We start from the raw sequence: 24,161 nt of genomic DNA, 5'->3' as shown, positions 1-24,161 counted from the left end.
TATGAACTTTCAACGAAATGTCTGATATGTTCAATATAATTTGATGAACATGGGCGTGTGCGTGTTCTCCATTGAACGCGACCCTATAGGGTGTCAAATACGCTCCTAACATAGAAGCCCTTATCATGTCTAGCACCTTATGGTCGAGGTCGGGTCAACTAAACCCCCGAAGTACTTAATTTCCTCCAATTAACACTCCGACTTAACGGCCATTTAACACTGTTAACTATTTTATTTTTTTTTTATTTTTTTTATTTCGTTGGTGGTGGGACCCACGCCTTCTTCTTCACTAAGCTCGCCGGAAAACTCGTCGATAGCTCGCCATACTACAAAATCCGAAAGCCGCAGTCTTTAAACTGACTTTTGACAACTTCCCCTCTTCACGCAGTGGCAGCCACCGTCAACCACCCCCAAAATATCGGCCTTTACACCATCCCATCCTCCTCATCCAAATCACCCAGCGAAACCCTAATCCCCAATTCCACCCGCTCATGGAACATGATCCATTGCGAGCTCAAGAATGCCTTTTCTACTACTCCTCAGAAATGGACAATTGATTGGGTATCTTCAACCGACCCAATTCACATAATTCTCAAACCCCCGAATTCAGCCTCGATTCATTCGCCCATAGATTCCTCGCTCAAGAATTCTATAGTAGTCCGGAGTAGGCTTCTGCGTCTCTACACCGCTGTCAGAAAAAGGGTACGCGGCGACGGCGGCGAGGATTTGGAAGGCGGTGACTTGAGCATCTGACGCAGGCCGGAGATGAAGGGATAGAGGTCGCGGGCGCGCTCCGCGTATGCGACAATGGAGGTGAGGTCGCTGGAATTGTACTTCTCCTCTGCTAGGGTTTTGAGGTGGAGGGTTTCTTCTTTGGGGCGGGCTGCATCAATTGAGCCCGATTTGTCATCTTTCTCAGACATTGTTGCAAAGCTGAATGGGAATTTGGTAACGAAGGGAAATGGTGGAAGGATGGGGCCCACTGATTCAAATTAAAAAAAAAATGGACGGTGTTAAGTAGACGTTAGGGTAGAGGGGTTAATTGGAGGAAATTAAGTACTTCGGGGGTTTAGTTGGCCCGACCTCGACCATAGAGTGCTAAACGTGATAAGGGCATCTATGTTAGGGGCGTATTTGATACTTAACACACACACACACACACAGATATATATATATATATATATATATATATTATAGAGTGAATTTTAAAAATAAACACTTTGAAATAGTAAAAATAAAAATTATCCATTAAATTTAAAAATTTAAAAATTAGCCACACTTACATTCACATGAAAAACTTAAAAATTATCGACGAATTCACAACCAACTTGATTGTAAATTCAAGTTTTAAAGTTTGAATTCATAATTAGAATTAGTGTTAGTCGTGAATTCAAATTTTAAAACTTGAATTCACAACTAGAAATATTGTTAGTCGTGAATTCAAGGTTTAAAACTCAAATTCATGACTAACATTATTTCTAGTTGTGAATTCGAGTTTTAAAACTCGAATTCAACTAATACTAGTAATTCAATTGTGAATTCATCAAACTGATAGCGAATTCTAATTTTAAAACTCGAATTCACAACTAACACTAACTGAATTCATTGAGCTGGTTGTGTATTTTAGTTTTAATTGTGAATTCAAGAACATTAAGTTGTGAATTCATAGACCTGGTTGTGAATTCAAGAACATTAGCAAACAAACTCACCTCAATTTAAAAACTCACCAAAGCTCCGGCGACCGCCGCCAAAAAAATACCATCCAGTCAAAACAATGCAATTCAAATTCTACTTAGAATTTTGAGCTAAAAAAGCTAAAATAAATCGAAACGCTCGAATCTGACTTTGAAGAATAGAATCTATTTCACTGATAATTGAAGAGTTAATTCAATGAAGTAGTCAAGTGAGTAGAATTCTTTGTCCCCGAATTAAAGCAAAAATGGAGACCATAAGAAATCAAGACTAGAGAACTTTTTTAAAGGACAAGAAAGAGTCTTGTTCACCGAACTGAACTGATGCCGCTTAATTTTATTCTATTTCGATAATTTTCAATAAAACTGGAAAATGGCTCTTTTCTTTGAACTGTTTAGCATAACTATTCAATTCGCACTTTTTTCGTGATCAACAAACACTATCTATATCCACTTGTCGATTAAATACACACACTAAGAGAGTTCAGAAAATTCCAGCTTGATCAGACCAAAAACAGAAAATTAATAGAGTCGCCACTAGCATTTTGCTTCTGTTACTCGACGCAAATTGGATGATTTCCATGGCTCAATTAAATGTGTGTGCTAGTACACACACACACACAAAGAAAGAGAGAGAGAGAATGAAGTAGATGATGCTGTGAGGGAGAGAAGAGATTGGTCAATTTTTTATTTTTTTTGTTAGGGGTAATTTTGTACTTTCTTTTTTTTTTGTCCTCACTTGCACGCTACTCGAAAAACTTTCCAATGAGTCACCCATCCTGGAATTGCTCCGAGCCAAGCATGCGTAACCTTAAAGAAAATGCATCTTGTTAGTATGAGTAGCACCAATCAAATCATTTAAGCTCTCATCGAATATGCAGTCTCATACTTGAATATTCTTGGAATCCCTCTATTTCTGGTGTGTTTCGGTTCGTTCATGTACCCCTCTGCTTCGAAACACTCATAGGAGCTGCTCTTTGTCCGTGCCTTATGCACTGGCAATCACTCCTTACTTCTGCATGGGGCATCACATGTCCAACAACTTCCGCTTGGTTTGTCCCCCAATCACACCGTACTGCGAGAGGTTCGGCTCTGATACCACCTGTAACAGCCCGACTCTAGACTTGACGCCTGTCCCCAAGGACCAACACAAGTCTTTTATAGTGTGTTTTGTCCTCACTCGCACGCTTCCCGAGAAACTTTCCAGTGGATCACCCATCTTGAAATTGCTCCAAGCCCAAGCCAAGTCTTTTCTAACGTGTTTTGTCCACAGACCAACACAAGTCTTTCTAGCGTGTTTTGTCCTCAGTCGCACGCTCCCCGAGAAACTTTTCAAGGGGTCACCCATCCTGAAATTGCTCCAAGCTAAGCACGCTTAACCTTGGAGTTTCTTCCGCGTGGTCACCAGAAAAGAAGATGAATCTTGTTAGTATGAGTAGCACCAATCAAATCATTTAAGCTCTCATTGAATATGCAGTCTCATATATGAATATTCTTGGAATCCTCTTTCTAGTGTGTTTTGGTTCGTTCATGTACCCCTCCGCTTCAAAGCACTTATAGTAGTTGCTCTTTGTCCGTGCCTTGTGCACCGGCGATCACTCCTTACTTCTGCCCCTAACGTCACATTAAGAGATATTTACACTCTTTAACTTTCTTATATCTTTATTTAACATTTTAAATTATACTCCCCTCGTCCACGAGATAGAGTCCCGTTTGAGGGCGGACATGGGTTTTAATAAAATTGTTAAACTTGTTGTAAGTAGAATAAATGTACGATTTCTAGGGATAATGTTGGAACAAAAAAGTAGAATAAAAGTACATTATTAATTAAAAATAGAATAAAATATAGGAGAAAATGTATGATGTGATAGTTGAAAAAGCTAAATGAGACAATTTTTGGTGGACAAAAAAAAGGTAAAGTATGACTCTTTTTCGTAGACGGTGGGAGTATATAGTTCTCTCTCTCTCTCTCTCTAATACTCTTTCTCTCTCTATGTATGTATGCATATATTCTTCCATGGAAGCCGGAGCGCACCATCAGCTGCCGGCAAGGGAGTTCTCCACCACCGCCGCTGAGGGAGTTCTCATTGTTTGTGCACATATTATTAAGTTGACTCACTTTTGTACTCACAATCTTCAACAATATAATTCTTCCGTTTGTTCTTCACTATTCTCTATCTCATTGTGAATCCACTCTTAAACATTATTTGGTTATGTTATTGTCGTTGTTGTTTTTGCCGGTGATTCTCATACTTAATTATGAATTCGAGTGGAAAGCTTGAGCATAAGAGATTCTCTCGGAATCCTCATTATCCTTCGGCAAAATCTTTCATTTTCAACAGGTTTTTACGATTCCCGTTCTAATTTTCATATTTATTTTATTGTGATTAAAATCTACCACAATACCTTCTCATATTTTTTTATAAAAGAAATAAGATAATCAGGAGAACATACCACATTATTTTAATAATTGAAATTAACAAGAAAGTCAGTTCCTACTTTTTAATATACAAGCATTTATTTTATAGAACTAGCCGAAAGAACGTACATTGTACGTGTAATTAATGTTATTTTATTTGATAATCTATTATTTTAGAAAATCTATCAATTGATTACTTTTAGTAGATAATTTATTGAATGGATAGATTTATCTATAAGACTTATCAATAGCTATAGATATTATCACATAGATTTAGTGTAATATCTAATGAATTAATATATTCTTATAAATATATAATATGTAAAATAACCTTAAAATAAAATATATAATAGGGGTAAAATAGGCAATTCACATGTTATGCCTAAGGCTTTTTTTATATTAGTATAAATATATAATAAATTTATATATTATAAATACTCCCTCCGTCCCGCCCAAGATGCTACATATTCCTTTTTGAGCCGTCCCAACGAAGATGCTACATTTTTATATTTGGCAAAAATAAGGAATATTAAACACTTAATTAACACTAATTAAGTATTTCTTTATTACTTTCTCTCTCCTACTTTATCACTTTATTACCTTCTCTTTCTTACTTTATCACTTTATTACTTTCTCTATCTTACTTTATCACTTTATTATTACACACTTAAAACATTAATCTACAACTCCTTAAATCTCGTGCCGAAAAGCAAATGTAGCGTCTTGGCCGGGACGGAGGGAGTATATAATATAAAATGTATAATAGGGGTAAAATAGGCAATCCACAAGTTGTGCCTTAGGATGTCTTAGGCTTTTATTCTATTAGAGCACTCCCAGCAGATCACCTAAATGCATCACCAACTCTAAATGTAGGCTAAAACAATTGAAAATGAGATAAAAAATGCATCCAGCAGATCCCCTAAATTGGATGGGGCCCACAAAATTTTTTACACCTACCTAAATTCAATCTTAAATTTACACTCACCCTAAATTTATTTTAAGCTTATAATTAGTAGGGCCCACTTTATGTAGAAAATAGGAGATCTGGTGTATGTATTTATAAAATCGAGATTCTAAAATTAAATAGGGAAGCTTTAGGGAAGAATATAGGAGCATAATAACCGGATTTCTGCTGGGAGTGCTCTTGGTATAGATAATTTGTGCCCTCATTTTATGAATTCTTAGCATCCACGCTAATTGATTAACTTTTCGAACTGATTGTTAAAGTATTAGTTTATGTTGTTGTTATTAGTTTTGTTACGTTTATCTCTATTAGTTAAATTTCAATGCTGAGATTGAGTCAATTCTCCTTATACTTTTAATGTAACAAGTGACTGAGCACTAATCCTAAATCTATTAGGATTCCACCTAGGCCCAAAGAAATTATTGTAGGAACTGTCTAAAAAAAATTTAATTCAAGGATAAATACCTTCAATTTCTACACTTCAACAAGTTCAGCCACTATCGGTAATTCCATGATCCGTGGCTAGTTAGTTATTGTTAGAACTAGACTAGAAATATCTACACTCATAGTCATGGGATACCACCAAAAGTGCTGAAAATTATAGCACTGACCTTTCCAGATCCATGAAAAGCCACGAGCAACAGGCGACCATTTGTATATATTTTCCGTTTTCATTTGTCGATGTGAAAGGCCATGTGGGAATAATTCATTTGCATGATTTATTCAATAATAGCAAACGTGAAAGCTCCTAATTGGGCGGGGAAAAAATATATAAAAATAGATTTACAAGACAGCGAAACGATTCGCGTTGATTTTTTGAAATTTTCCAGACCAACGAATTTCTTACACGTCTGTTTTAATTGAAAACACTATCTTTAAGTATGGTCTCTCTGCGTTTTTGTTGTAGTGGTTAAAGTTGATTCTTCCCGACAAGCTCCTAATAATATTTATATCAGATGATGTTCACTACAATCATTATTGATGGGTTTTGTCGTTTCGTTTTAGATCGTTTACACCTCTTGCTTTTTCGAAATCAAATTGTGATATCACAAACATGTTTGAGATCCATTGTAATTAAAAAAATCAATGCACAGATCGTCATCAAAGTATTTGGACACGTTCCCGCGTAGTATTAAAAAAAATTAGGATATGATAGCTAAAGTTGTGAAGTTCAACCAATGGACACAGATAATCTAAGCAAAATTGTCAGCATTTGTGTTTGATCTCGACTCAATTATTATTTTATCTACATTGTGTAACTGTGCAAGAAACTAACAGTGATGATAAAGCAGCACATGTTATCCCACGCACAATTAAGATTTGTTAAAATAGCCGACGCCTTCTGGTTTTAGTCTCTCTAGCGAACTAGTCAGTTATATGTGATGTCACTTAACTACTTATTTATTGTTGTTTGATCTCAATGGTGCGGCACAGTTTCAGTTAAGCAACTGAAAAATCTGCATTCATTCAATCTCCACAGCTGAAAAAGATGAGCAAAGACAGATTGTTGTTTTTAGGCAGCACAGAAAGCATTGATGAGGAGAGCAGCAGCTGCTCGTGTTTCACCTCAGCGCGCTACAGATTGATGCAGCACTTGCGCGATTCTTGTGATTTCGCCAACAAGGCGTTGGAGATGGGGCGGAAAGATCCAAGAAAAGTGGTGTATGCTCTCAAGATGGGCTTTGCATTGGCCCTTGTTTCATTGCTGATATTCTGGGAAATGCCTATTGAAGATGTGTCCCAGTATTCGATCTGGGCTATCCTAACTGTGATTGTGATGTTCGAGTTCAGTATAGGTACGGCCATTGACCACGCCCCGTTTCTTGCTTTGATACTCAACACAATCTTTGTGTGCAGGGGCGACGTTCATCAAAGGATTCAACCGCGGATTAGGCACGTTTTTTGCTGGAATGCTTGCCTTCCTCTTTGCAGGGCTATCAATCTTAGCTGGACCATGGGAAAAAATTGTGATTGTTATAAGTTTCTTCATCACTGGTCTGGTCCCAAGAAATAGAGTATCAAGATTTCATATTTTCTGCTAAATGAAGTTGAAGAGATTCTCTAAGACTAGTTCTACTCTGTGTGGTGGTGGTTTGCAGGCTATTGTGCATCGTACTTGAGGCTTTACCCAACAATGGCGCCATACGACTATGGATACCGCGTTTTTGTGCTGACGTTCTGCATCCTAATGGTGGCAGGGAACAGAAATGGGGGATATGTAGTGGCAATTCTGACTAGATTGGTGCTGATTGCTCTTGGTGCTGCCACTTGCTTCATCATCAACATCTGTGTCTACCCTATCTGGTCCGGAGACGATCTGCACCGCCTCGTGGTGAATAATTTCAGAGAGCTTGCTACATCTTTGGAAGGTCTAATCCATACTAAAAACAACACACAACACACATTCTTTCCCCAAGACTTGACTTTTTTTTTTCTTCAACAGGTTGTGTGAATGGCTACTTGAAGAGTGTTAACTATGAAAGAACAAGCAGTCGGTTCATGGCTCCAGCGTCGAGTGATCAGATCTACCTTGGCTACAAATCAGTCATAGAATCTGAAAGCAGAGAGAAAACCTTGGTAAAAAGATAAATTTTCTTCATGAATTACTGCATCAAGATGCTACTCTATTGATAACATAACACTCTATGCAGTTAGGCTTTGCTATATGGGAGCCGCCTCACGGGCGCTACAGGAAGTTTGAGTATCCGTGGAGGACGTATGTGAAGGCAAGCAACGCGGTTAGGCACTGTGCTTACACCGTGATGGCACTCCATGGATGCATTATGTCTGAAATTCAGGCGCCACCAGAGAAACGGAGGGTGTTCCGAGGCCAGCTCCAGCAGGTGAGCGCAGAGGGAGCAAGGGTTCTACGTGAGTTGGGAAGCAAGATAGAGAAGATGGAGAAGCTAGGAGCATTCAAGAACATTCTAGAACAAGTGCACGAGGCAGCTGAGCAGCTGCAGAAGAAGATAGACCAGAGATCATTCCTCCTTGTGAACTCTGAGAGCTGGGAGGTTGGCAGCCTCAGGAAGGATCTAGAAGATCTTGATGATGTTCCACAACAACATCTTGGCCTAAAATCTTTGAGTGAGACTGCAATTTACATACAAAAGCCTCGAATGCGGCTGCCTGCAGACAAGGACTTGCAGCCTAAGCAGAATGTGAGGAGGCTTGTGCCATGGCCTTCCTCATTTTGTTTGGAAGGTGGTGATGGATTGATGATCGGAGACGATGAGGTGAAGACTTATGAGAGCGCGAGCGCCTTGTCACTTGCCACGTTTGCGTCGCTTCTGATTGAGTTTGTGGCGAGGCTGCAGATGGTGGTGGACTGCTTTGAGGAGCTGAGTGAGGAGGCAGATTTCAGAGATCCTGATATCATTGTTCTAACAGAATGTGGAGGAGACCTTTGGACAAGGCTAGTCAGGAGTTTGAGGTTCAAGAAGTGATTCATTCCATTCTATACTTTTGGCTGCAAAACTTTTTTGCTTCAAGACTTTGATCTTCAGTCAACTCACTTGTTGTGTTGGAGTTTGATTTTTGAATCAATAAGTATCAAGAATTGCCTGTCCTCATTGTTTGTGGATTGCCATAAAATGTATATTTTGTCACTTCTTGTAATATAAACATATAATAACGCCTTTTGGGATATTAGAATTGTGATTATCTCATTTTTTACTTTTAGAAATATAATTTAATATATTATTTGGTCTGTCCTAATTAATGACTAAATGTGTATTAATTTTTTTCTTAGTATACCTACTTAATGATCTAAAAAAAGGACAAGGAAATATTAGAAAATTTAGGTGCATATTTCTTTTTTTCAAGTACATTAAATATGCCAATAAAAAAAAGTACATTAAATATGTGTCCCTCCTGAAAAAAGTACATTAAATATTTGTTTCTTAATTTTTGCGAAAAAGAGAATGAGTCGATTTTATGGGAACATACCTGCAAGATCTATGTTTAGAACTTTAGACTATTTGGCATCATCGAGAAAGAAAAAAAAAGACCAATCTTGAAATTTTCTCTAAAAATGAGAATATATAGTGTAGACAGGGACGGATCTAGAAATTTAATAATGACCGGGCGAGATTTCACCGGATGATTCTAATAAAGTTTTAATAAAGAAAACGAGTTGAATCTTGAATAATTATTTGAAATGACATAATTATGACCGGGCGAGATTAACATACATAGATAAAAAAAAAATTAAAATCATACATTTATAGGTAACAAAAAAAAAATTTGACCGGGCGACGGCCTGGGGTGCCTGGCCTTTAGATCCGTCCCTGAGTGTAGAGATAAAAATTTCTGATTAACGACTTTTTATTGAATAAACAAAAGGAGAGGTTATTTTATCTTAGGGAGAAAAAATTCAACCCCGCTTCACTGCCTCCTTGTTCATTAAAGTAAAAAAGAAGCATTTTTTATCGCTCCCTCTTTTTGATGGGCTCTGTATTTGGGCAGCATTTGTTCTTGTTGTATTTTTACATGAAAAACATCGGTCTGAAATCTCCAATAGAAAATTCATAAATATCTCCCTCTCTCTCTACCCCCTCTGTTTCTCTCCCCCAAAACGCCTTTGAATCTGAGGGAGCCGGCGGAACTTATTGCCCCAGGTAAATCTTGTCTCCTTATTTCCATTTTCGTGTTTTTATACACTATAGTTGTATGCATCTATCGAGCTGAGATTTTCTCTCTTTACCCTTTTCGGTTAGAGACTAAAAGCCCAGATCTTGGATTTCACCCCATGGATTTTGATCTGCTTTTTCTTTATGCCAACTTCCCAAATTAAGGAGCAATTAGGGCTTGCCAAATTCAAATTGTGGGTCATGCTGTATTTTTCTGAGTTAATTCAGATTATTTCGCTTCTCCTTTCTGAACTGGGAGAGGATATTGTTTTCATTAGTTTTTGGCCTGAGTAAATTGCATTTCTTTCTTATTAATGACCTGAGCTTAACCTTTTTCCTTTCAGTTCGTAATTTTAGCATCCGTAGTTATGGGATCTCGTGATTAGGTTATAGTCTCATACATTCTTTGTTCTTATAAAATTCTGATCTGTTTTGCAGCTCCTTAGTTTTCTAATTCTTTCGGGTCAAGTTACATAGGGGTGATTGGGAAATGGAGTTTTGAGCAGTTTAATCCTGTGGTTTTGATTTTGTTTGAAGAATGATTTTCGAATGAACTGATTTTCATCTTTCTTTTTGGTTGTGTGTATCAAGATTCAATTTCTCTGTGAATTTGGTGTGCTAATATTGTTCCTATTTTTTTTTTTGTCAAGTGGTAGATTGTCATACCATTATTTTGTGCCACAATGTCGATGGTGGATGAGCCACTGTATCCAATAGCAGTCCTGATAGATGAGTTAAAGAATGAAGACATTCAGTTACGGTTGAACTCCATACGTAGACTATCCACCATTGCACGCGCGCTTGGGGAGGAGAGGACTAGAAAGGAGTTGATTCCATTTTTGAGTGAGAACAATGATGATGATGATGAGGTGCTGCTTGCTATGGCTGAAGAATTGGGTGTCTTCATTCCATATGTTGGAGGAGAGGAACATGCTCACGTGCTGCTCCCTCCTCTAGAAACACTTTGTACTGTGGAGGAGACCTGTGTGAGGGACAAAGCTGTAGAGTCCTTGTGTAGGATTGGATCACAAATGAGGGAGAGTGATTTGGTTGACTCGTTTATTCCTCTTGTGAAGGTTGGATTTAACTTGCTCTTGTTTTTTCGTTTCTTATGCTATTGAAGAACATTATCTTTATAAGATAGTTAGCAGACACCAAAGATGTCAGTTATGTGTTTATCTTGACTGGACTTTTTTTTTTTTTTTCAAATTACAGAGACTGGCAGCAGGCGAGTGGTTCACAGCCCGTGTCTCTGCTTGTGGCTTATTTCATATTGCATATCCAAGTGCCCCAGATATGCTAAAGACAGAATTAAGGTCCATGTACAGCCAATTGTGTCAAGATGATATGCCTATGGTGAGAAGAGCGGCTGCAACAAATTTGGGAAAGTTTGCTGCCACGGTGGAAGCTGCTCATCTCAAGACTGATATAATGTCTATGTTTGAGGACCTTACACAGGATGGTAAATCAAATTTATGAGTCTTCTGCACTCGTTGAGGCTGTGTTTAGAAATCACTTGAATTTGTTGAGATACCATTGGTATATTCCATAAGCAAGAAAAGCTCAAAGTTCTTATTGAATAATTACTTCTGGTGAATTTGTTAGTTAATTATTGAAACATGTGTCCCGTTGTTTCTAAATAAGATTGCCAACTGGTGTCTTAAATGATGGTAGCTACACAAGATGGGAACTTAAGATTGTAGATGGTACTGTTGGTATACTGAAAGTGACTCATCTCAATTGTTCTTTCCAGATCAAGATTCCGTTCGCTTACTAGCTGTTGAGGGCTGCGCTGCTCTTGGCAAGTTGTTGGAGCCTCAGGATTGTGTTGCCCATATTCTCCCTGTGATTGTCAACTTCTCACAGGTACAGTCAAAACAATTGCTATTTTTAATTATGATCGCAGAACCTGCTATACTGCATTTTATCCATTTTTTAGAAAAATCTGTTATAGTTACTTGCTTGAAGAATTTCCTTGGTATTGTTGGTATTAACTATTAAGTTATTTAAATTTATATATAACCTTGATGATGATGTTTGCCCTTGAGTTCTAATTATGTAGTTGCTCTGATCGTCATTCCTTGTATCGATAAACTGTATATTGTTGTACCTTATGAATTTGGGGTGAGCTTGAATCTACTACTTTTTATGCTTTCGAGTATGCAAGGCTGCTATATTGGCTCATCTGATGATAAGTTTTTAACTGGAAATGCTTGTTCTTGTCCAAGTTGATTATGTTGCTTCCTTTTTTTTTTTTTCCTTCTGTGAAACCCTTTTGACATCTGTTTGTTTCTCATCAGGATAAGTCTTGGCGTGTTCGTTACATGGTTGCCAATCAATTGTATGAGCTTTGTGAGGCCGTGGGGCCTGAACCTACTAGGTAAGTGTTTATATCTTCTTCTAAATTCTGATGTTATTGCACCTGGCAATTTATACTGTTCTGTAGATTCTGATCCACTGCTAGGTTGATATCTTTCTTTCTTATTAGAATGGGTTGTTTTCATGATAAAATGTCATTTTTATATGTTTCAAGGACGGATTTAGTTCCTGCATATGTGCGCCTGCTTCGAGATAATGAAGCAGAAGTGCGAATTGCAGCTGCTGGAAAAGTTACAAAGTTCTGTAGGATTCTTGATCCGGAACTTGCTATCCAGCATATTCTTCCCTGCGTAAAGGTAACCTTTAGATGTGAAGTTTAGCTCTATTATTCACTGGTTACAGAATTAATCCATGTTATTTGATTGTTTCTCATATCATTGTTTGCAGGAATTGTCATCAGATTCTTCGCAACACGTAAGGTCTGCTTTGGCATCTGTCATTATGGGAATGGCTCCTGTATTAGGAAAGGTAAAATCTGCAAGCTTGAGTTGCAAATACTGTATTAGATTTAGCTCTAACATCTTGATTCATGGATGCATACTTTTTTTTAGTATATCGAGAGCTGTTGCACTTAATCGAAGAGCATTTATGTGTTAATGTTAAGATTTTGGCACATATGCTGAGTCAAACTACTATATTCTTGATGTTAGAACTTCAGTGTCAGCTGCTTATAATTGCTCACGATAAACTTACTGAAGCATGATTAATCTCGTCTAGTACTATAAGCCATTTTTAATTTAAGTTCTTCACGAATTGTGATCATTGGGCGTTCGGGTTGATGCAGGATGCAACAATCGAACAACTTCTTCCCATATTTCTCTCCCTCTTGAAAGACGAATTCCCTGATGTTCGCCTCAATATCATTAGCAAGTTGGATCAAGTCAATCAGGTCTGTGCTTCCTCCATTTGGTTGCTCTTCTTGTTCCACTTTATTCATGCCATACTGAAATATTTTTCTTTCTGCCCATGCAGGTTATAGGAATCGATCTACTCTCCCAATCTTTACTACCAGCTATTGTCGAGCTGGCAGAAGATAGACATTGGAGAGTCAGGCTTGCCATCATAGAATATATACCTCTGTTGGCTAGTCAGTTGGGTGTTGGATTTTTCGACGACAAGCTCGGTGCCCTTTGCATGCAGTGGCTGCAGGACAAGGTTTGTGATTCCCTTGAAATGTTTTTTTTGGTTCTCCCTTCACCGATTACAGTGCCTCAACTGCTCTCTTACACAATTCTCCCTCAAAAGTAAATCATATTCCGAGTTTGGGTACTGTCTGCAGGTTTACTCAATTCGAGATGCTGCTGCTAATAATTTGAAGCGTTTGGCAGAGGAATTCGGTCCAGAATGGGCAATGCAGCATATAGTTCCTCAGGTTTGTGGATGGCTATCATTGCTTCTTTCCTGCTGATGCTTCTTGGATTTCAACATATTCCCTTTTTACCTTTTCTTTTTTGTATGTATTGACATTCGAGGTCGTTTCCCATGCAGGTGTTGGATATGGTGACCAACCCACACTATTTGTACCGTATGACCGTGCTTCAGGCAATCTCACTACTTGCTCCAGTCATGGGTTCCGACATAACATGCTCTAAATTATTGCCCGTCATTGTTAACGCGACCAAGGACAGGTAATTCCCTCATTCATCTTCATCACCATCATCATCGACGGGTTCTCGTTTCAATAATATAAAACTCCCATCATTTTGCAGGGTGCCCAACATCAAATTCAATGTGGCCAAGGTGTTGCAGTCGATGATCCCCATCGTTGATCAATCAGTGAGTGAAACCCCTCCTTCAAGACTTGGATTTATGCTTTAGTTTTCTTCAATTGTCTGAAGCATTTTCTTGCTTCTTAGGTGGTGGAGAAGACGATTCGTCCCAGTTTGGTCGAGCTCTCGGAGGACCCCGACGTCGATGTTCGTTTTTTCGCGAATCAAGCACTCCAGTCGATCGATCATGTGATGATGTCTAGCTAGAAAGCGGCGGTGATCGTTTCTAGTCGTATTTGATAGCCATTGTTGTTTCTGGACCTAATAACATACAAATCATTTGTATTTTGTTTCATGATTTTGTTTTTTCCTTTAATTGAGATATGCAGTTCATAGTGTTTTATAGGATAGTGATTTTCTTTGTCTGTAAGCTAAGCTTAAACAGTCGTAAACTAGATACTCAACTCTCATGTCTTATTTTTTGGCCTATTGTGTCCAATTGTATGTCGTAAGTTGTTTTATCAATTTCCCGCTAATGCAACTTATGATTATGATCGTCTCTGGCTAGTTCGATTTTGAAGGTGTCTGCTTCTTACTAGTTACTTTTCACTCATGAGCTCAGTTAATATATTAAATAGAATATAAAGACTAATAACTGAAAATACTATATAACTTCTTAAAAATAGTTATAATGTAGAAGCTTAATAATATTGATCAACCGAGCTAAAAACAATATAATAGTAATAATAATATAATGGATTAAATGCTTGTAAAATATTGGATTTTTTTATTAAATTCTGGTTTTGTATATAAATTTTAAAAGGTAGCATTGTAATTACTAAACTTTCATTAAATTTTGTTTTGCACGCAAATTTTAAAAAGTAACATAAAAACTTTAAAAGGTAATGTGGTAATTGTTGAACTTTCATCAAATTCTAACTTTATATACAAATTTTAAAAAGTAGCGTGATAATTATCGAACTATTAATTTATTTTGATTTTGCTATCAAACGAGATTCCGACCAAATTTACTACTGATATGACTAGCTAAATAATTTGATTTTGCATAATTTCGAATAATAGTTACGATGTGCCATCACATACGTTATTTTATTTCCTCGTAGATTATGCCATCCCAATTATATAACTAGCCATGTCAATATTAAATTTGGCCTAAATCTCAATTGGTAGCAAATAAGATTAAATCAATAATTCGATAAGTATTATGCTACATTTTAAAGTTTGTATACAAAATCAAAATGTGACGAAAGTTCAATAATTACCACGCTATCTTTTAAAGTTTATATGTCAAATCAAAATTTGATGAAAATTCAATATTTTATACTCAATTAATCCTAATATAATCAACTTTGTAAGATACTATTTTAATAGCTTAGGTATATTCATAAAAAAAGAAAAAAAAAAAGAAAGGTAGGTGTAATAAGTTTTTGAGTTTCTTATATTAAGAAAACACGTTTCATTGTAAGAGCACCCACATTGGTAGACTCATCAGTCCGACTCGAGTCGATTTGGCGAATGAGTCGACCAATGCAGGGTGGGGGCGACTCGAGTTCGACTCATATGAATGAGTCAGGCTCATTCGTTATTTTGTACACACGCGTGCAATGCACGCACCACTTTTTTTTTTAAAAAAAATAATAAAATCCTAAGAGCATTGGCAACGGACATCCTCGATGCCTTACTCGAACTCGAGTAGCCACTCGAGTAGGCGTTGCAAGTGAGTGCTACTCGAGTTATCGAGTATGCTCGATAATTTTTTTTTCTTTTTTTTAATTCTCTTCTCCTCTTTAAAAATTTCTCTCATCTTTAAAAACTAAAAAAATCAAGTAGGCTATCAAGGAACCCCAATGCAGCACTACCTACTCAATAACACAAACACTATCAAGTAGGCTATCAAGGAACCCCCAATGCGGATGCTCTAATGGATATGAGTCAGTTGGATAAGCCTCCCCAATGCAAGGCATTGACTCATAACCGATTCATCCGTGACTGAGCCTTCAACCGACTCAACAGATGTGGATAATCTAATAATAATATGCATGCATCATAACTATAAATCAATGATACACGATTTGAAGCACCATTGACAAATTGCTAAGGACAATATTATTATGAGAAAGTAGTAACTAGAAGCAAAAAATAATTATAATATACTATTTGAAGCATTATAGTTAGAAGAGCATCCACTTCGGGTGATTCATCCACTGTTTCGAGTCAGCCTTAGCAATGAGTCAGCTGATGCAGGGTGGGGTGACCTGAGGCGCGACTCATAATTAACTTGGCCAATAAATCGATTAAGCTACATACGAGTGACTCATCCAGTTAATCTATAATGAGTCAATATAATGAGCTAATTCAATACAATTTTTGACACATAAATATACTTAAAATATGATTGAATTAAGTATTGACTCAATCAATATGAACGCTCTAAATCAACAATACACTCTCTGAAGCATTGGTAAGAAAATGCTAAGGACAATATTATTATGAGAAGGTAGTAACTAAGAGCTAAATATATTTATAATATTGCCATGCATGTTAATAATCTAATTTAATAATAATGGAACGGAAGTTGGGGGCATTCATGTGATGTATATTATCATGTTCATTAGAATCTAGTTTTTCTGTGTGCATACAAATTAACATGACAAAGAAGACATTAATTACTTATCAAACATTCAATATCAATGATGACAATTTGCGGCCAATCATGATATATTTTGACTAATTTAACAGCCTCTTGCAATATCTATCGCTCACGTCGTTTTCAAATGCTTAAAGTAGCCCTGCATGTAAAGCAATATATTTGTAGCTTAAATTAGGGGTGACCAACAAATATTTAAAATTCAAATATTCGATTTGAATACACTCGAAATTTAAAATTTGATCGAATTTTTTCGAATGTTTTAAACAAATCGATCGATTTGATTGAATATTAAGCAAATTTTGTACTTTTTAAATTTGAAAAAAAAATCAAAATTTGAATTATAATAATTCTATATTGTGACGATACATTCTAAATTTGATTAATAATTCTTAAATATTTCTAAATTGTAATGAATGATATGTTAAATTAGAATTTAATCCGATCATAATTATTTACTTGTAAGGTTGGCATTTTAGATTTTTTCGAATTTTTTGAATCTGTAAAAAAAAAAATCACCTTTCGGATTTTTGGTTCGGATATGATTCTATCTAAGTTTTTTTTTTTTGGATTTTTGAATTTGATTTAATTAGAGAAATTTTAAATTTTTGAATAGGATCGAATTAACTGAAAATTCGAATACTTAGCCCTGGCTCAAACCTTTAAGTTCCACGTTGTAGGCTATGAAGCATACCATAGATATGATACAAGGGATAAGACACCATTTTTACCCAATTATTTATCCTTCATGTCACTCCATTTCAATGTTGAGCAAACACACAAACATATATATGTGGAGAGGTTGAAGATTAAGTAGCTATAGCGTTGAGAGTCATCCTCTTTCCAAGTCAACTCAAGGTTGATCCTGCGCCTTTAACCCTCAAGTAGGGATGTCAATCGGGCCAGCCCATCGGGTTTTCGGGCTAGCCCTATCGGGTTCCGGGTTAATCGGGTGCGGGCTAATCGGGTTGGAGGTTTTTTCGGGTTGTAAATCTTCAACCCTAACCCTAAACGTTCGGGTTTCGGGCTAGCCCATCGGGTTGGAGGTTTTAAAAGTGTAAAAATAAAATTATCATTTGTATTTTATTATTATTCTTAATGATCTAATGTATAATGTATAGTGTATAAAATATACAGATACCATTTTATACCTTTCCATAACCAAATTACTCAACACCTACTCTTTAGACCTTATGCTCAATTATACGATCACATCAACATACCACAATCTGTTATCATAAACAAAACAGAAAACCAAGACCAGATTTTGTATATAAAATCAGGCACATACAATAATTTTATAATAATAGTGGATGAGACCTTGAATCAATACAAATTGAACCTGAGACATAACACTCTTTAAACTGTAGACTCATGATGGAGTTTGTAATTCAATGAGAATGACAGAACCTTCAAATCGGGATGATAATTCAATATTGTCGTGCTTGATCTTGTTGTGTGTGTGTGGCGTGAGTTGATTGAAGCCAGGGGAGGGGCGGCGGCGGCGGCTGCTACTGCCCGTTCTGATAAGAGAACGAGGGAAATGGTGGCGGTGCAGGGCAGCGGCGACAGTAGGCCTGGGGGGCTAATGCTGTTGTTGTCGGGCGTGAGTGGGCGGCGATTCTCGCCGTGGATTGACGAGAGCCGACGGCAACGGCCGCGGAGCTGTTGTCGTGGGTGAGAAAAGAGGAAGAGGAGAAAATTAGGGATTTAGGAAGAAGGGAATTTTAGGGATTTTAGGCGTGGAGAGTCAGGGTAGGAAGGAGAGGTGGTGGCCGGCTGGAGAAGCGGCGGCGACGGCCGCCGGAGTTCCAGGCGGCGACTCGAGCTTCGTCTGTTCCAGGCGGCCGCTGACTCGCTGAGCAGACCGTCGATGGTGATCGGCCTGATGGCTGATGCGAGTGGAGGCGAGGCAACCGGCGGTGGTGGCAGATGGGCTCTCCGTCGGCACCTCGACGGTGGTGCAGTGAAGAATGGGGTGAAAACTGAAAAGGCTGGAGTGGAGATGGAGGCGCAGGCGCAGGCGCAATGCTGGAGTGGAGAGTGAAACTTTAATTCAAACCCTAAATTTTTAATTTTTTATGACGGGCTAGCCCACCTTAACCCGCCAACCCGAACGGGCTAGCCCGATTAGCCCGATTCGTTATCGGGCTACAATTTTTCAGCCCTAACCCTGTAATTTTAGCGGGTTATTCGGGTCGGCCCACGGGTTTCGGGCTGGATTGACATCCCTACCCTCAAGACCACTTGTTAGCATTGTTTAATTAATACTTCATTCGTCTACGAAAGAACTTCATATCTTTTCTTTTTGGGACGTTCACAAAAAAACTTCCTACCTATTTTTGGACTATACCCCATCACTTATAATTACTCTTACTTTCATTTTTTCACAACTCCAATATTAATTATACTACATTTTCACCACTCCCAATACACTCAACAACTTTTTCTCCATTTTTAATACACTCAATAATATTTTTCTTAAAACGTGTGTCACTCCCTCCTAGGAAGTTCTTTCATGGACGGAGGGAGTATCAGCTTCGCTAATTATCAGCTTTAGCAATGTATCTGTAGTATAAGTTAGTGAAATCCTCGTGATATTTGATCTTGGTCCTTCTGGCCAAATCCAATAAAGAGAGTACTACTATTAATATTATCTACATTATTAAGAATGTATAATTACATATACCTCGTTTGAGATGTTGTTAATTTCATATATAATGATAGAAAAATATGTACAAAAAGAAAAATGATTATAAATCTAATAGGGAAGTCCAAATATAATCCTAGTAGTGAGAAGAAAAGAATAAAGAAGTATGATTGTGGGCCACGTGAATTACATGATCAACACAGTGAAAGAAAGTTGAGTGTTATTTGTCATTTTGTAAAGGCTTCTTCCACTATACCCCAAATTGAATGTGCATAAACACAAAGCTTCTCGAACACTAAAAGTTAGGCATAAATTCTAAGTACTTCATCATATCTTCTTGAATACCGATTACAAACGAGGAAGGGTGACGTGGCCACTATCATCTACCCACAAAATTCTTGACATGACACAACAACTCTTGAAGTCGCGTTTGCGCCAACTGCGACTTATTCAGAATCTGAAATGCATGGCCAACGCCTTTACTCACCACTTGCTCCACCCTCACCCCTTCCCTCGCCAAACCGCCGCAAAACTCCAAATTCCGATCCCTCAATATGTCCGCCTCCGCCACGCACACCATCACCGCCGCCCCCGCCCGCCGCAGCTCCGCCGCAGATCCCGCGTTGCACCACGGGTGGTCGCGCCCGGCCCCCACCGGCAGCGCCATCCTCCAGTACGCGTCAGACGCCGCCAGCGTCAGCGCCGACCGTGGTGGCTGCGCCATGCACATCTCCGACCGCGTCCGCGCCTCGCCGCCGAAAAACGGCTGTATTAATACCAAACCCTTGATGCCGACGCCCAGTGATTTCACTCTCAACCCCACATTATACGCGATGTTCGCGCCGGCGCTGTCGCCGGCGAGGAAGATTCTGGAGAAGTCGCATTTCCCGGCCCACCACTCGCTGGCGCCGGTGAACTCCTGCTGCTTGGCCCAGACGGCGGCCTTGACGCCATCGTCGTAGGCCGCGGGGAGGGGGTGCTCCGGCGCAAGCCTGTAGTTGACCGAGACGACGGCGCAGCCGGCTATGGCGGCGAGCTTGGCGAGGTAGTCGTGGTAGCAGCTCCAGGATGCGGCGCCGACGCAGAATCCGCCGCCGTGGAAGTAGAGGAGCAAGGGCAGTTTGTTGGCAGCGGTTGGGACGTAGATACGTGCCCAGATGTTGGTGTACTTGTCGACGATCGTGTCGCGGCACGTGACCCCGAGGTCTGGGGCCAATGAGCAGCCGACATTTGGCACGATGTCGGGCCTCTCCACGTGGCCGTCGTTGTATACCTTAATGAGCCCCTCAATTTCGTCGACTACTTGAAGTTGGTGTTGCGAAGCTTTTCTTCTCATTTGGAGGCTCAGATTTGGGTCCATTGTCATCGCAGCCATTCAAATAGATATATATCTATGCGTGTGTTTTACATAAAAAGATCAAAATTAAAGAGCGAGAAACAGGTGTGGAATTAGAGCGTTGTTTGTTGGGGGTAAAATTGGGGTTCGAGTAGGTTGTATTTATAGTCTATAGAGAGGGCAAGTCAATGGAGATGGAGGAAAAGATAAGATTGGAAGTGGGACATACATGTGAAAGAATTATTGATCTTCATCTCTCTCTCTCTTATGGTGTTCTATATTATTTTACGGTTAATAGTCAGAAAATACACGAACTTTCATCGGAATTGCATATTGCACACGACCTTCGAAAATAGCCCCATAATACACCACCTTTTAATTTAGTCGCAAATTGCATCACGATTGGGTACTTCAAAGGTGCAATTTGCGACTAAATTAAAAGGTGGTGTATTATGGGGCTATTTTTGAAGGTCGTGTGCAATATGCAATTTCGATGAAAGTTCGTGTATTTTCTGGCTATTAACCCATTATTTTATTATTATTATTATATGGGGAGGCATATATTAATAAAATGAGACTTGACATCAAAATTGAAAGTATTATCAAATCGTCATTTAATGTAGATAAATAATATGAATCGTATATAAATGATAGTATGATATTACGTGAAAGATAAGGTACATATATAAGTGTGGAAGTGGCCGGCCTAGCTTCGTGTGAACAAGGTTGAAACTTTATTCAAATTTGAAGAAGTTAGCCTTCCTCCTTTTGACAACGTGGGGTTTATTACTTATTTACTTATGTTTTACTATTGTCCTTCTGTTTTCCATGCACTTATAATATTTAATTATTCAAACAACTAAGATCGACACGTTATAATATTATTTAATTTCTTATATATGCTGCTATTCGACTCGATCGTACAAAATATTTAAACTAAAAACGTTAAAATTTAACTAATTTACATTAATATTTCTTAATTTTTGTTTAATGTTGTGCACTTATGTAACTACCATAAGGATAACAAAGTCAATTAGATAAAACCACCAATCGTAGTTTATTAATGGTTTAACTTCTTTCTTATTTTGGAATACCAACTTCAATGTGCACTACCTAAAAAGAGAAAAGATGCAAGACGTATTCATCACAAATTACTTATCAAATCTAGCTCAGTTGAATTCTCAAAATTAATTATTCCTCCGCGCTCATAAGTGAGTATAATTTTCTATTTTGGACTTTCCACAAGAATATGTATTTACTATTTTTGGACACTACTTCACCACCAACTCTTATTTTATACTTTTTTTTAAACCAACTCTTATTTTATACTTTTACTTTACAATAAAGTGGACATCTTTCTTCACTGTGAATACACTTACATAAGTATTCGAGAGATTGTGTGGAGTTCGAATGTTGGACTAGTGATTTCCCTAGATGGTTGAGGGACAATGTTGCTGATGATTTGAAGTAATATAATTTCGCTTCTTCCGTTTCAAAAAACATACTCCCTCAGTCCTACTGAGTTTGAGTCGTATTCCTTTTCGCTGTTCCACCGAGCTTGAGTCATTTCATTTTTTGACAAAAATTAGGCAATTTAAAGCACTAATTTACAAAACTAATTGCACCCCTTAGTACATTCTCTCTCCTACTTTATCACTACTTTATCACTTTATTACATTCTCTCTCCTATTTTATCACTTTTATACTATACACTTAAAACATTAATCTACAACTTCTTAATTCCCGTGCCCAAAAGAAACGCCTCAAGCTCGGCGGGACAAAATGAGTATTTATTAAAACTCGTGCAATCAACAATCATGCAAACTTTTATGAGACAAATGGAGTATATATATATTGGATCATGCGAGCTAAAAAAATTAAAAATAATTTTTTTAATTCCATGATATTCGTGCCACATTATTTTTTTCGTAAAAATGAACCCAAATAGGTGGGCACAGAGGTGGGTAAGACGAGGTCAAAGACGTCTGTATGTGTGCAATTATCAAATTAATGACAATTATATTAAGAATATAATTGGCCGGATGTATGTAGACATTATATGCGATATAGGGTGGGGGGCCAAAACTGTTTATTGGTTGTGCCATGACAAATGTAGATAGGCCAACATTATTCTAAGAAATATGTACTGTATGTGCAATCCCAAGTCAAAAAAGAGCCGACCTAACTTCAGGTTGTCTCCCACAAAATAAATTGTATGCCACTAAATATTTTTCAGTCAAAATTGTGTTATAGCTAGAACTTTCATGGTCCATCGCCAATAGCTGACATTTGCATTTCCCTAAAAGTTTTCAAGAAGATCCTTAGTTTTGTCATTTAATTTGACAATATTCTATTCCAATGTGCCAAAAATAGAAAGAAATATTTTAGGGAGCTAGCAAAAAGAGAGATTGTTTTATTTGATAAAAACAAAAAATTATAGATATTATACTTATTAATTTACAATTTGGCTTAATTAATTATACAACTATGGTAAAACCTCTTTAAAATAAACTAGTAAATTAATAAACTTTATAAACTAATAAATTTCATATATCCCAACTTGGGTCAATTCAAAAAATCATCAATTTTAATAAAATAGTCAACTTTTAGAGGACCCCTTTATAAATATATAGGTCTCATTAATATTATAAGTTAATAATTGTTAAGATATTACAATTATGAATACTATGCATGGTAACTTGTTAAAATATGAACCTAATGTTGAATCATTTTGAGCTTGATTAGCATTAAGATCTCCAGTAATATCAATAACAATGAATTGATAGATACATGCATTTATTTAATTTAAATATTATCTCTCTTTATAAAAATTATAACTTGATAATTTTTTAAATTAAGAAAATACTCGATAAATTAAAAAGTTACTAATTATTGATAAATTAATAAATAATTAATTTATCGATATATTAATAAATTATTAATTTATCTATAAAAATTTTATGTCCCAAAATTATTAATTTGTAGTGGTTTTATTAAATTTTTTTTTAAAATCTAGCAGTCATACTAAATTTTCTAACACTTACATATCAATGTATGATAACATTTATATACAACTTAGTGTATACATGATATGTACCTATTTATTTTCATTTATCTAGTTAAGTAGTTAGATTTTATAGGATATATATCTTTTTAAGATTCTAAAGAAAAGAGCTTCAAATATATATCAAATAGATTTTGGATAAGGTAATGTAATTAATTAATTTATTTTTATAGTGTATATTTTAATATCTAATGAATTAATATATTCTTTTAAATAATACTCCCTCCGTCCACCAATTTGTGTCCTAGGGGGAGGCACGAGTTTTAAGAAAAAATGTACTCCCTCCGTCCACGAAATAAACTCTCATTTGTCCTTAAATTTTTGTCCACCAAATAAACTCTTATTCTGCTTTTTGGACAATTATGTCCTCCTTTATTTCCTATATTTATCATTTACCACTCATGGACCCACCTCACAACATCTTTATCATTTTTATATTCACATTTATTATCTTTTACCATTCATGGGCCCACCCCACAATACATTTATCATTTTTATATTCTATATTTACTACTCCACAATACCTTTATCACTTATCACCCATGGGCCCACCTCACAATACATTTATCACTTTAGTCAACTATCCTTATATTTCACTCACAACACCTTTATCAATTTTTTTAGTTTCCGTGTCGACCATCAAATGGGAG

The 24,161-nt window shown here is 37.2% G+C and overlaps 3 protein-coding genes across 5 annotated transcripts; 2 read left to right on the top strand and 1 right to left on the bottom strand.

The window, feature by feature from the left end:
- The first annotated feature begins 5,827 nt into the window (after window positions 1-5,827).
- Window positions 5,828-8,725, top strand: LOC130986337 (aluminum-activated malate transporter 9-like). The gene is made up of 5 exons (XM_057909730.1): window positions 5,828-6,870; window positions 6,932-7,069; window positions 7,174-7,443; window positions 7,518-7,651; window positions 7,726-8,725. The coding sequence occupies exons 1-5, from the start codon at window positions 6,564-6,566 to the stop codon at window positions 8,518-8,520; spliced, it is 1,644 nt and encodes a 547-aa protein (XP_057765713.1). The 5' UTR covers window positions 5,828-6,563; the 3' UTR covers window positions 8,521-8,725.
- Window positions 8,726-9,375: 650 nt separating this feature from the next.
- LOC130986335 (serine/threonine-protein phosphatase 2A 65 kDa regulatory subunit A beta isoform) lies at window positions 9,376-14,318 on the top strand. Of its 3 annotated transcripts, none has more exons than XM_057909726.1 (13): window positions 9,376-9,693; window positions 10,356-10,781; window positions 10,921-11,167; window positions 11,459-11,571; window positions 12,006-12,085; window positions 12,239-12,380; window positions 12,472-12,552; window positions 12,869-12,973; window positions 13,057-13,239; window positions 13,364-13,456; window positions 13,573-13,712; window positions 13,794-13,860; window positions 13,941-14,318. In XM_057909726.1, the coding sequence occupies exons 2-13, from the start codon at window positions 10,389-10,391 to the stop codon at window positions 14,058-14,060; spliced, it is 1,764 nt and encodes a 587-aa protein (XP_057765709.1). In that variant the 5' UTR covers window positions 9,376-9,693; window positions 10,356-10,388; the 3' UTR covers window positions 14,061-14,318. The 3 variants fall into 3 exon arrangements, with proteins under 3 accessions (XP_057765709.1, XP_057765710.1, XP_057765711.1); XM_057909727.1 differs by having other exon boundaries at window positions 9,400-9,693; window positions 10,362-10,781; XM_057909728.1 differs by having other exon boundaries at window positions 9,692-9,899; window positions 10,362-10,781.
- A 4,996-nt stretch (window positions 14,319-19,314) lies between these two features.
- Window positions 19,315-20,730, bottom strand: LOC130986354 (probable carboxylesterase 6). Its single transcript, XM_057909747.1, has one exon. It carries the CDS (start codon window positions 20,484-20,486, stop codon window positions 19,491-19,493), a length of 996 nt encoding a protein of 331 aa, XP_057765730.1. The 5' UTR covers window positions 20,487-20,730; the 3' UTR covers window positions 19,315-19,490.
- Window positions 20,731-24,161: the final 3,431 nt, after the last annotated feature.

Source organism: Salvia miltiorrhiza, chromosome 5 (genome assembly GCF_028751815.1).
Source record: "Salvia miltiorrhiza cultivar Shanhuang (shh) chromosome 5, IMPLAD_Smil_shh, whole genome shotgun sequence".
Classification (NCBI taxonomy): Eukaryota; Viridiplantae; Streptophyta; class Magnoliopsida; order Lamiales; family Lamiaceae; genus Salvia; species Salvia miltiorrhiza.
This window is presented reverse-complemented; position numbering and strand designations above follow the sequence as displayed.

Bases quoted from the DNA above. Each gene is read 5' to 3' on its own strand.
- LOC130986335 (XM_057909726.1), top strand. From the start codon at position 10,389: ATGTCGATGGTGGATGAGCCACTGTATCCAATAGCAGTCCTGATAGAT. The intron at 12,086-12,238 runs GTAAGTGTTTAT...ATATGTTTCAAG, and splicing joins GTGGGGCCTGAACCTACTAG to GACGGATTTAGTTCCTGCAT. The intron at 13,457-13,572 runs GTTTGTGGATGG...TTTCCCATGCAG, and splicing joins TGCAGCATATAGTTCCTCAG to GTGTTGGATATGGTGACCAA.
- LOC130986354 (XM_057909747.1), bottom strand. From the start codon at position 20,486: ATGGCTGCGATGACAATGGACCCAAATCTGAGCCTCCAAATGAGAAGA.
- LOC130986337 (XM_057909730.1), top strand. From the start codon at position 6,564: ATGAGCAAAGACAGATTGTTGTTTTTAGGCAGCACAGAAAGCATTGAT. The intron at 7,444-7,517 runs GTCTAATCCATA...TTTCTTCAACAG, and splicing joins GCTTGCTACATCTTTGGAAG to GTTGTGTGAATGGCTACTTG. The intron at 7,652-7,725 runs GTAAAAAGATAA...CACTCTATGCAG, and splicing joins AAAGCAGAGAGAAAACCTTG to TTAGGCTTTGCTATATGGGA.